Genomic DNA, 13,102 nt, shown 5'->3' with positions numbered 1-13,102 from the left:
CCAAAGTTGGTTAAATTTGTCCAATTTCAAGTTTGTGCAGTTTGAGTCATCCCTTTTTGTGAAGCTCCAAATGTATCCATTTACTGTGTCCATGGCAGTGGTTTTGAGGCCCAGATACATTGTTCTGAAATGAGGTTGGATTGTGGCATCAAAGACAATTTGTAGCATTGTATTGATCTCAGTCCAATGTTTTTGAGCAACAGGACAGTCCCAACACATGATAATGGTTTGCCTCCAAACAACCACAGTTCAGTTTCTGCAGCAGTTGGAATTTCCTTGTGAATTGAATAGCGAGCACTTTGACATGGTGTTATGAAGAAAAGTGACTCATTTTTCCAGCAGAATTCCCTCCAAATGAATTTTGTTAAAAGGCTCTGATTGATCCAAAAGGTTGAATTTCAAACGCTGTTTGGCTGTTGAATATTGACAACCTGGGCCAAAGTGAACGGCAGCACAGCATCATAAAACAATTCACATATTTGCACTAAAATAAAACAGTACAAAAAACATTGTGCAAGATTAAAACAGCAATATATTTAAAAACACAGACAATGTTCATATAATTCTCTCTCTTCAAATTTTGCTCTATTAAAAAAACAAACATACAAAAAAAGATTATATACTGTTTTTTTTTTTGTCTTTAAAAATATATATATTTTAGATGAATGCTTAGTCTTGATTAAAGGTGCACTATGTAACATTTGTGGTGGAGCGTGTGTGCCACCTGCATGTCTTCACAGAGATTTTACCTCTATGCCTGGAATATGGATATGGATGAGAATGGAATCCACAGTTTGACATTAACTTAAACATTCCAGGCCAAGTTACAGGTCATATCAGTAGAGTCAATAAACACCCCTAAAGAAATAAATGCCACATTTAATATCAAACTCTGCAACATTCCAGGCTTTAAAATGTATTAAAAAACAAACAGTATGTTTGGTATGTATGAAGTCATTTTTAACAAACGTAAAATATGATCAATTCGCACTAGGGATGTCAAGATTATTAGGTTAATCGATAATCATGATGTCAAGAAATTAAACATAAACCAATGCTATTCCTTAACACACAGAGAACACAATTCAACTTAGAATATGAAACGATACAGAAACGTCGGGCCGGGCCATCACCCTGTTGTAAGCAACGCAATGGCCCTCCTTGGTCTCATGACATTTTTTCTCTTGCAGGTTGGTTTTATTTCACATTATGGAATAATCCATCCTCATTGGTTAACTTCACATCACTTGTTTTACAACTGTCTTTCTTCCTTAGAGATAAAGCATGGGTAATGTTTACCTAACTCCCCTGGGATGTTACACCCCTCCCTGGAGTAAACATTCCTTTGCCCCATCTTTACAACACCTTCACAAATGCAGTTTGTCACAAATGCCGTTTTTCTCTTAGACTAATGATGCAGATAATATACAAATATCATCATATCACTATTATGCAGATAATATACATCACAGAAATATAATCATATATTTACATTTTATTACACATGATTATTCAGGTCACAGTATATCATAAGAACCAAAAAATAATAATAAATTTGTGACAATGTTGAAGCAAAATTAAGTTCAATATATCGTCCAAAACGTCTACCTAATTGTAAAGAACGGATTATCCATCACAAATCATAAATCTGGTCAGACACTTAAGGAATAGTAACATAAAACAATGGGAAGGAAATAGAATGAAAGATTTCACTGTTGTTTGGTCATAGTCTCAATAATCGTGAATAATCATTATATTGTATTAGTGTTTTTCTCACAATGATCATAACACAAGAATTTGATATTGAGACATTTCTAATTTGCACAGATCTTGAGTGGTCTAACCTTCAACATTGTTAGAAGCACAAACGCATATACGTAACAGACAATTGGATCTATTGAGAGTCATCTTACCTTTTTTCCCTGTAGACACTTCCAGTATGGTACAGTAATAGGTATTGCCTCACGGACTGAATAAAAACGACCGCAATTACTGCCTCCACCCCTTTTCCAGAGCATGATGGGAAAATGGAAGGGGGGCCTGTTCAATCTTGCACTATCTATGGGGGTTTTACTTTAAGATGCCATACGAGCGCGTTTACATGTCACCAGCTGTTCCAAGGCCATTCTTTCCAAAGTAATTTCTCCTTCTAATTACAACAGAGCCGCTTTAACAATGTGTGTAGTTCGGAGCCACTCACACAGGTATAATCCCCTCCACTCTTCCACCTCCTAAAGTTTTCAATTTCTTCCCTGTGCACTGGTGAAGAATATTAATGATTGCTACACACTCTCTAGGCAGTGGCTCTTAAAGACTTGTGTGGGTTATGTTACTGACTTCACTCCTCCGGTCGGACGTGTCTTGAATGTTTGATGAAAAAGCCTTAATTTCTTATCACGCCAAACACTTTCATTGCCGTATCGGGCCCAAACTGTAAACAAACTGTCATTTTTGGAAGTCATCCAGTGATCGTCACAGCCTCAAGTGCCGGTTGTTGTAATACTGGGTCTACTCTCATATCAGTTTGATAGTTTGTTTACGAAAGTTATCCTTTTAAACAACAATTATTTATGCCACTGAGTTCCATCTCATAAAACTTGTTAAAATTGTGATGAGTAAGTAACATGTTAGACAATGAGGATGAAAGAAAATTTAATATTTCACTGTTGTTTGGCCACAATAATCGTGAATAATTGTTAAATCGTAATGTTTTTTCTCATAATAATCATAACACTAAAATGTGATATTGTGACATCCCTACAACAACCCAAAATCAGGAAAACTATTTTTAAAATGTTCCATGCACTGAAATGCCCTGCCGTGTTACCATGCATTATCTCTCCGGGTACGGCCGTGTTCGGTTGGCGGAATCTGTGTCTCTGAGTTAACCCTGTGACGAGCTGGCCCCAGGGTGTGCCCCGCCTAAGGCCCAAAGTCACTGGGATGGGCTCCAGTCACCCACGACCCCGAACGGAAACAAGCGGTGGAGAATGAATGAATACTCTTATAACATACTATTTATTTTACCTTCAATAGCACAAATCTCATACTAAAAAAATCCCAGAAATCTTTCCATTACTGCAAAGGATAAGTCGACGTGATCAATATGTAGCCTCAAACTAGTTAAACTTTAGTTATATTTTTGCTTCATACATATACATATATCTTTCTGTATTGTTGAAATGATTATTAATTGTGCGCTTTAGTAGGATATACCATTGCGCAAGCACAGCCTCAGGCCTTTTGTGTATTACCACAGAATGCAGCCCCCAGAGGTCAGTGTCATCTCTTTCCTCCTCCCATCCTTGGTCTGTTTCTCCTCTCTATGACAGTCTGTCTTGTTTTAGGCCCTGTCTCATCTCAGCTAACAAGTCTCCGTAGGGTCATTTCTGTGGCTGTGTTAGAACTCAGGGACAATAACGCTGCTATGGGTTTGACACTGAGGACAAAGTGATAAGAGGAAACAGCATTTGAGGCGACAATTGCCCAGAATGACCGTAGATCTACTGTAGCATACTCTGTGGACAGATTGTACAATGTAAATTTATGTTTGCTTTGATAGTTTTTTTACTTTTACAAAATGCTATTAGATTTTTTTTTCTATAATGAGTCAAAGGATTGTGGATTATTTACAAAATTAATACAAGTTTTCTTTTAGTCCAAATTTTCTTCTCTTATCCTTGTTCATGTCATCGCCATTCGCCTTAGACTTTTCCTTTCAGCTGTTATCAATTTGCTGCATGTGTCCCTCTGTCAAATATATTTTTCGTTTAGTTTATAATCTGCATCAATATCTCAGCATAGTACGTTTTTTGTCTGTCTCTTTGAATCCGCTTTGATAAGACCTGTCTGCCTCATTCCCTTCTATTCGTCGCCTGGTACATTAGAATGCCAACATTATATTGGACTGATTAGATAGGCCGCTTCAAGGCTGAATCCCCCCTAGTGGCCTCAGTGTGCGTGTGCGTGCACAGACCTGAGCTGCACAGCTCCAAACCTCGTTTCAAGGTAATGTGGCCTAGTCTGCTTTTAAAATAGAGAAATAACAGTTTCATCCCACATGGTGCAACAGTCTTATATTAATGTGTGTGTGATGAGCTTTGTTCTAGATGTCATAATGCTTTATTTATACATTTTCTTTTCAGTCTTGTGTTGTCCAATTTGTTAATGCACTCCATAGCACTCCCCCAGAATGTCCTGCCTCTTTTTCACAGGGCGATCCAATCTCACCTAAACATAATGAGGCTCAAATAACAATTCACTAAATTATACTAAATATATATACTAAAATTGTATTCAGATTATTATTTAAACATATAATTATTTAATATATATATTAAACACATACATATTAAATTTGTTTGATTTGTATTGTGATCACAATCCTGTTTACTTCTTGTGTGTCTGGTTGAACATTATTTCAAGATCATGGCACATAACAAATGATAATAACTAACACAGCTTAAAAAGTAAAATACTTAAACACAGCAAACCACAGTTGTTGAAGCTTGACTGTCCTGTCACAAAGGAAACGTGAAGTCACCTGTAGGTGGCAGCAGTGCTATTATTGCTTGAAATTATTTCAGCGGAACTGTTATTGTATAACACATGTTGTTTTGGCTGGACTTTACCCCATACTAAAATGTATCCCATTTCAAATTGAAGGTGTTTCTTAACCCTTTGGAATACAAACATGTGGCTGGACACTTTTAACCTGTGCAAGATTGATACATATATGTAATTCTACACAACATCAATCTGGACAGGCTCTCGCCGGAAGGAAATATTTGAATCTGATTGGTCAAAGCGGAACTAGAACAAGCTGAGAAATTGTTAAATCTAGTCAGAATAAAGCACTTCCTGTCCTCAAAGCGCTTCTATATACAAATGTTTAAAAAACAAAATAGTCCATAAATCTGCTAAAATAAGCCAGAGTACGTTTACTGGCGTCGCCATGTTTGTTTAGGTTCATCCTGTTGACTTGCCCTAACTACAATGCTGCGCTGTGATTGGTCTGCCACACAGCAGCCGGGCTGAAACCGAACATCGCGAGCCGGACCACAGAGATTCTTCAGAGTTTGTGAAAGAAATATATCGAGAATAGTTCTGGGTTCTGTTGTCTGATTCACTCTAATTACTGTATAAGGAGACTGGCATTTCATCTGTACATTTACACATGTACACAATCTACTGTAAGGCCTAGTTTAGAGTACAAACTAAATAACTGGGTTATAGCTAAGTGCTTGATAGTTATTTTTTATCAGATGGTGGACAAAATGGAATAAATGCAGAACATGCACCGACCCGTGTAGGTGTGAATTTTCCAATTTTTCATGGGAATTGTATTTCAAATTTTCATTACATGAGCATATTTACGTTTAACAAGATAGTTTTATTACTGAGAACATATGCTCTGCAGTAGCTCTTGACAGTCAACGACTTGAAACGTATCATAAACTCAGGTTTTATTTTTTTCTAGGCGCCCATGTTCTCGTGGCCGCGGCTGCGAGAGGCTGACCCAGTGCTGCGCTGCGAAATGGCCTCCACTGGAGAGGTAAGACTTCCTGTTGCACTTAAACAGTACACACAGCATTGTTCAAAACATGTGTTCCCTCAGAACTGTGTTTCACAAACGATGTAACACTGTACACCGTTGAGTGGTACACGTACCACTCATGGTACACGTACCACTCATGGTACCACTCATGATACATGTACCACTCATGGTACCACTCATGGTACATGTACCACTCATGGTACATGGGGCCCTCTGCATTTTGAGTATTTGTTTTATCTAGAGACAAATCTAGTAATGCTTTGTATCTCCTTCGGGTTCAAATATAAACATCTTGTGATGCCTGATAAAGTCCGGGTTTTGATCTCCCGGTACTCAGTAAGCCAAATATTGTTTTAGATACTTGGAAGATATGTAATGGTTAAGAACCGTTGCATTTGAAGGCCATTGTTTTGACAGGTCCTACACCTCTGCTCTTGTTCTTATAGATTGTGTATGTTTCTGAATATAAAACATCATGCTCCTCCATAATGCCGTTACAGGTTGCTTGTTTTGGGCCAAACATTTATTCAGCCTTCCTCAAGGCTATGCTCTCCACGGGCTTCAAGCTGCCTCAGAAGGGCATCCTGATCGGGATTCAGGTAAGACTGAAGGACTGTGTCTGGAGGACGTCTTCTGTCCGTTTCTGTGTGAAGACTCTGAATGTGTTTGGTCAGACTCAAATTTACTGCCATTCTTCCAATCTTTATGATACATTTTTAACACCAGGGTCTCACAAAGACAAAGGGGTTTCTAATAGTCCATTAAGATTCTGAATAGGCTAGCTCGGTAGATAGAAGGGGGGAGTTTCTGTTGAAACAAACAACTCTTTCTACTTCAGGAAGGCTCCTCCCAATGGGCGGGTCTTACCACAGAACAGTATTAATATCGGAGTTCTCGACCTAAATTCTGTTATTGACAATGACTCTTGGATGAGAGTCGAAACGTCTATTTTTTCAAACTGAGTCCAGATGACTACAACTGAAGCTTTTTCTACTATGGAACACGCCTGGACGAATGAGGGATTACACCGACATATTTCCAAGAATTTTGGGCCTAAAACCTTGGATTTAGTTCGGGAACTCGAATCTGTAGCCAGGAAACTAGCAGACAACAGGAACCACTTGAGGTTCAATCTTAGATGCAGACAGAACAACATGATCCCGAAGAGCCTGCAGATCAAATCACCGGTCAGAGGACACAGAGCAGAGAAGATTTGGAGAAGGAGCCTTATGCAGATGCTCAGTGAAAGGATCCAGGAAAACAACGTCAGAATTGATAAATTGAAAGGCAGAACAGGAACTTTACAGGAGAAATTAACCAGCATACTCCCTGAAGAAGCTTTCAAAAGAGTGCTGGATTTTACACAGACAGCACAAGAAGCACAGCACAGGAAGAGCAAAGAACGCCAAATCAAGAAGTTCAACTTTCTTTTGAACAAAAAGAATGCAGGTGAGGTCGAGCTAGACATTAGGACTGAGACAGACAAATTAGCGACCAGCAAAAACAATTGGATTAAGAACCTATCAGATCGTGTTCTGACACAGGCAGAAAAGGAGGTGCTCTCTAAAGGGCTCAACTTTTCTGTCACCTCGAAACACATCCCTACAGAGGACTACATCACAGCCACTGAAACTGCAATTAGAAACAACAAAATGACTGAATCGGAGGCTGCAGACATGAGGTTACGTGTCACAGCGACCCTGAAGAGTGCCAAACCACCGCCTTCAAATATCACAGCCGAAGAGAGTAAAGCACTTTCAGCACTGGAAAAAGATCATAGTATCAACATCCTCCCAGCAGACAAGGGACGCTGCACTGTGATTCTCAACGCAGCTGATTACGAAGCCAAAGTCCACACCCTCCTCGAGGACACGACCACATACGCACGCTTGAAAAGAGATCCGACCAGTGGCTACAAGAAGAAAGTGATAGACTGTTTACAAAGGCTGGAAAAAGAGGAAGCGATAGACCGGCCTCTGTATTACAGACTGTATCCTGGTGAAGCCATGCCTTGCATTTATGGCCTTCCAAAAATACACAAAAAGGAGGTTCCACTCAGACCCATAGTGTGCAGCACAGATTCCATCACTTACAATGTGGCCAAGCATTTAACAACTATATTGGCTCCGCTTGTGGGGAATTCGGAACATCATGTGGAAAACACGCACAACTTTGTGGATAAAGTGAAACATCTCCAACTGGACCCAGATGACCTCATGGTTTCATATGATGTGGTGTCCCTGTTCACCTGCATCCCGACCACTGATGCAGTAGCAGCAGTGAGGATCAGACTGCAGGAAGACACCACCCTACAGGAAAGGACCAAACTGACACCTGAACACATATGTAAACTGTTGGACATCTGTCTGAACACCACTTACTTTCAATTCCGGGGACAACTTTACAGACAGATTCATGGCTGTGCCATGGGCTCGCCCGTCTCTCCCATAGTGGCCAACCTGTACATGGAGCACTTTGAGAAGAAGGCACTGTCCTCATTCTCAGGCATAGCTCCAAAACTGTGGCTCCGCTATGTCGATGATACTTTTGTAACAATTAAGAAACAAGAGCTGGAAACCTTCTCTGATCACATCAATGCTGTGGACCCACATATTAGGTTTACAAGAGAAGACGCTAAGGAGAATCGCTTGGCCTTTCTTGATTGTTCCACGATCAGAGGAGAGGACGGGAAACTCCAAATAGAAGTATATAGGAAACCTACACACACGGACCAGTATCTGCTCTTTGGTTCCAACCACCCACTACAGCACAAGCTGGGGGTGATCAGAACCTTACAACACAGAGCTCAAGGTGTGCCCACCAGCTCAGAGGGCAAGAAGAAAGAGGAAAAACATGTCCGTAATGCCCTCTCAGCCTGTGGTTACCCCGCTTGGGCCCTCAACAGAGTGAAGAGAACCAAGAAGCAGGACAAAAGGGAAACTGAACAGAGAAGGAAGGGTGTTTCTATCCCTTATGTGTCTGGCCTCTCGGAAAAACTGCAGAGAATTTTTAGACAACACGAAGTCCCTGTTTATTTTAAACCAGGAAACACTTTAAGACAAAAACTGGTTCACCCAAAGGACAAGTTGCCGACTCAAAAACAGAGCAATGTAGTTTATTCGATCCAATGCAGTGAAGAAAGTTGTAAAGAACGTTACATAGGTGAGACGAAACAGCCTCTACACAAGAGGCTTTATCAGCACAGAAGAAATACAAGTTCAGGACCACAGAGCGCCGTGCATCTCCATCTTGAAGCCTCTAATCACTCGTTTGAAGACAGTGATGTGAAGGTTTTAAGCAGGGAGAAAAGATGGTTTGAAAGAGGAGTCAAGGAAGCTATTTTTGTTAAAAAAGAAAGACCTTCTTTAAACAGAAATGGAGGGCTAAGGTTTAATCTTCCTGTTATTTATAATGGGATTCTGAACCCCTGGAAAGGTAGAGGACATTCAGATGCTAATCAGGTACTCAGGGTGGTTGAGCCAGGGTCTCACAAAGACAAAGAGGATTCTAATAGCCCATTAAGATTCTGAATAGGCTCGGTAGATACAAGGGGGGAGTTTCTGTTGAAACAAACAACTCTTTCTACTTCAGGAAGGCTCCTCCCAATGGGCGGGTCTTACCACAGAACAGTATTAATATCGGAGTTCTCGACCTAAATTCTGTTATTGACAATGACTCTTGGATGAGAGTCGAAACGTCTATTTTTTCAAACTGAGTCCAGATGACTACAACTGAAGCTTTTTCTACTATTTTTAACACCATTTAAGGATTATCCTAATTCTCAATGACAATAAAAATATGATATAGTTAAGACTATTTTAAAATATTGTATATGTGAACAATATATAAAACATACACTGAGGCACATTTTATTCCTTTTGCTCGACACTGTAGCAGTACTTCTTGGTTTTGTTTCTTAAATGGCCATTTAAAACCATATTTATCAGCATAGATTTAAAGTAATTAAGGCTCTCCAAATGTCCTTAGTATGCCATAATGCACGGCTGTTAGCTGCAGCATTAAAATATTGAATAACTCCTCAGTCCAGGGTAAGTGCTGCTGACACACTGCTTTGACTAATACAGCATTAACATGGCTCTAGACACTGGCTCTGTTATAATCAGCGATCGGGGAGAATGGGTCCACTTCAAGGCAAGATTCAGGGCCAACTGTGCACCACAATCACGAAACCTCCAAACTGTACAGAGCCCCACAACCGCACGAAAAGGTTTGAACGTAGTGGAGCAGGAAGTCTACAGAGCCACTTGAATGTAAAAGAGAGCAGACATTTCAAGCCAAGTAAAACGCTATGGAAATAATCTTGATTCAGGGCTTACACAATAATAAAAGTGAACGTTTGTTAATGTACTGCTTCAACTATTTGTGAAATTGACAGTGACATTAAAATGATTCTAATATTCACAACACATTTATGATCAACACAACTTTTAAAGAAACGTGGCTGTGTGGCATGCAAGCAGTTCTAAACATTTGCCCTAAGTACAGGGAATGTTCAAAGCCTCTGTATTCAATGTGCATCTCGATTCTCCAAATTTAGCACTCTTTTCGACCAAATTTCCTGGCTACAGCTCATCAGCTCAAAGAGGAAGGATTCAAGGTATTTATAGTGACTCCTTTTGCAAATGTTACTTTTGTATTGTCGGGTGTATGTGAAGGTCTTTGCTTTATGTTTAGCTCTATGCAACTGAGGCCACCTCTGCCTGGCTGTCTGCTAATGATGTACCTGCCACCCCTGTCGCCTGGCCCAGTGATGAAGGACAAGAGTCCAACCTGCCCAGTATTCAAAGGTTAGACTGTCAGAAGGACCTGCAACGTATTATTCATTTAAAGTTTCACTATGAATGTCCCTCTTTGCATGTACTTCATCACAGGTGTTCTTGTGGCCTAAAGGTTAATGTACTTCATCCACACTAGTTTCATAAATCCTGTTTGCGTTGTCTTCTCTGCTTCTCTCAGAAAACACTCAATCTTTTCCCAGATTTGTAACATGATAGGTAGAGATCTGGAGGTCTTCTGAACTGTTTTTAAGTCTGTAAGTCTTCTTGCTTAGCATGTCAGTGCCAGCTAATTTTGATGAATAATCCCTTATGCTGCCTGTAGATGGCATGCTAACACCAAATCCTGATGAGTGAATCCCTTACGTATAGAAAGTAATGTGTACTATTTAATGTATACATTAAAATAGGATATGCCAAAGTGAAGAACCTCCAGGTCATGTTTTAAGGTCAATAACATTACAAATATCACACAATATGTGTCTTTTAAAAAAAGCTAAAAATTCTCTTACTGTGAGCCTGGTCTCCTCTCCACAGATCGGACCTGTAACTTGGCTTGATGTGTTACTATGTTTACATGTACAATATGTTAAACGCCATACTGTGGAACATTTCAGACATAGTAAGAACATGTCTATGGAGGCTTCCCGATGGACCGCCAGAAAAGTGACTTTAAAATAACAATATTGCAGTTGTAAACTTTTGAAATTATTTATGCTCCTTGAGTATTTTGGCTCCGAGACTGTTGGTTCGGTTCATTTGCATAGCTCTACTTGAAAAACGTGAAGCAGACAGTGGTTGTAGTTTTCAAGGTAATGATTCCAAAAACAAGAAATGATTGTGCTTCAGTGAATCCATCTGGACCATATGTTCTCTTATGCTACAAAGTGGTGAAGATGAGGACGAAACAGGAATGTAATGAGCCCAAGCAGATAAATACACAGCAGACACGGTGTGCAGAGAGCATCAGCTGTGACACAGGGGCCAGCTTTATATAAAGAAGAGTATGACCTTTGTGTACTCTGTCACCTGGCCCCACATTTTCCATTCAAATGCAGTCCTAATTCGTTCCTCAATGTCAAAAGTCCACACAGTGAATTGAAATACGCGTATTTTTTGTCCAATGGCAACATGAATGTATGAATGATAAATGGGACTGTGTTGTGCTTGAAGCTGCTGCTCTTAAACGGATTACTTTATAATGTTAATTCAGGATTGTTTGGGTAGTTTATATGCTTTTTGGATGTCCTAGTTTACTTTCTCTTGTCTCCAGGCTCATCAGTGATGGAGATATTGATCTTGTCGTGAACTTGCCCAATAACAACACTCGCCACGTAAAGTACAACTTCATCATTCGCAGGTTGGCCATTGACTACGGTGTGCCTCTCATCACCAACTACCAGGTACAGAAGCATACACTGTGTTTTGTACTGCTATGATGCTAATTCTTTCACTTTTGCTGTTGCTTGCATCATTGTTCAGGTGGTGAAGCTGTTTGCAGAGGCCATTGGTTACGCAGATGAACTCGACACAACTAGTCTTTTCCATTACCGACAGAAAGACAGAAAAGAGAACCAAACTGGCCAGCAGGCATAGAGCTCCTGTCTATGTTCTGTTTTATTGTGATCTACTAAACGTTTTGTGTGTTTCATCTCTCCCCAAAGAGTCAGAACCATATGAATCATAACGTCTGAATGACAGACGTAAAACAAACGCCTCTTGTTGTAGCATAATGTTTACACAACTTATGAAAGCCGCCGTGTCTTTTATGCTGTGCCTTGTTCCCCCTGTGGATTTGCTCTGTTATTGTTCATTACTGTCTTAAGCACAAGCCTATGAATAACTTGTTCATAAATAATAGCTTTGATTGAATTCATAATCATGGTGTTTTTGTGGTGCTGGGCTTCAATAGTTGAATTGTGGCCAAATGTGATATAAAATCCAAAGTTATATGTTTTGTTGTTGCTAAAGGGCTTGTTTTTGTTAATAGTCTTAGGCACTTTCAAGATGAACTAAAAGTAAAAGAGGACTAATGCTTTTTATTGAACCCATGAAGGATGCACTGTAGAATGTTTCTTACTGTTACATGTTTTGTTTGTATTTTAAAATAAACTGACAAATCAAATGTCAAGATGCCACTTAAATGGGTCAAAGTAAATGAGTGATTTTAAACTGCACCATTTAAGAATTACAGCAGCAAAATTCAGTGTTTGAGTTTAGGTACATTTATTCTATTGCTTATATAATATTTACTTGGTTTGGATGGATTGTACTGCATGTCCTCCCTTCTCTCTCATCCACATTTCGCGCTGAGCTGTCCTGTTTAATAAAGCCCACTGGCCAAAAAAATAACCCTAGTCAACTATGACACCAGTTTGACATATATTTTCAAATTAAATTGCCCGTGGTTCAAACAATTTACTCCCCATTCTTCAGATAAGTGCTGGCACTTTAGACCTGCCTTGAGCATCTGTCTTTAAGCGGCCCGCAGTCATCACGGTTACAGTTGCCTGTGTAACTAAGCAACAGTGGCCCTCATTTGGTCAGCGGATGGGTCGGACCTCTCTGAAGCATTGAACATTTAAATCGCTATGGCAACAGTCCTCATTTGTTTTTTAATCATTCTGAAACCCATGGATGGATCATTACATCTTAACTACGAACAATTTGAGACTTAACACTTAACATGAACTTACGGTGAATCAAAAGAGCACAATGGAGCTTTCCTGGGAGAAGGTCTGCAACTTTT

General features: G+C 39.8%; 1 protein-coding gene across 1 annotated transcript in view; it reads left to right on the top strand.

Moving 5' to 3' along the window:
• Window positions 1–12,472, top strand: part of cps1 (carbamoyl-phosphate synthase 1, mitochondrial) — a 40,605-nt gene extending 28,133 nt beyond the window's left edge. The window contains exons 33-38 of the mRNA XM_072445097.1: window positions 5,480–5,554; window positions 6,058–6,156; window positions 10,116–10,175; window positions 10,253–10,365; window positions 11,627–11,756; window positions 11,836–12,472. Of these exons, the coding sequence (XP_072301198.1) occupies window positions 5,480–5,554; window positions 6,058–6,156; window positions 10,116–10,175; window positions 10,253–10,365; window positions 11,627–11,756; window positions 11,836–11,949 (591 nt within the window). The 3' untranslated portion in view covers window positions 11,950–12,472. The remainder of the gene's footprint in view (window positions 1–5,479; window positions 5,555–6,057; window positions 6,157–10,115; window positions 10,176–10,252; window positions 10,366–11,626; window positions 11,757–11,835) is intronic.
• Window positions 12,473–13,102: the final 630 nt, after the last annotated feature.

Source organism: Eucyclogobius newberryi, unplaced genomic scaffold (assembly GCF_026437365.1).
Source record: "Eucyclogobius newberryi isolate DKJ021-1_F unplaced genomic scaffold, fEucNew1.0.hap1 SCAF_14, whole genome shotgun sequence".
NCBI lineage: Eukaryota > Metazoa > Chordata > Actinopteri > Gobiiformes > Gobiidae > Eucyclogobius > Eucyclogobius newberryi.
This window is presented reverse-complemented; position numbering and strand designations above follow the sequence as displayed.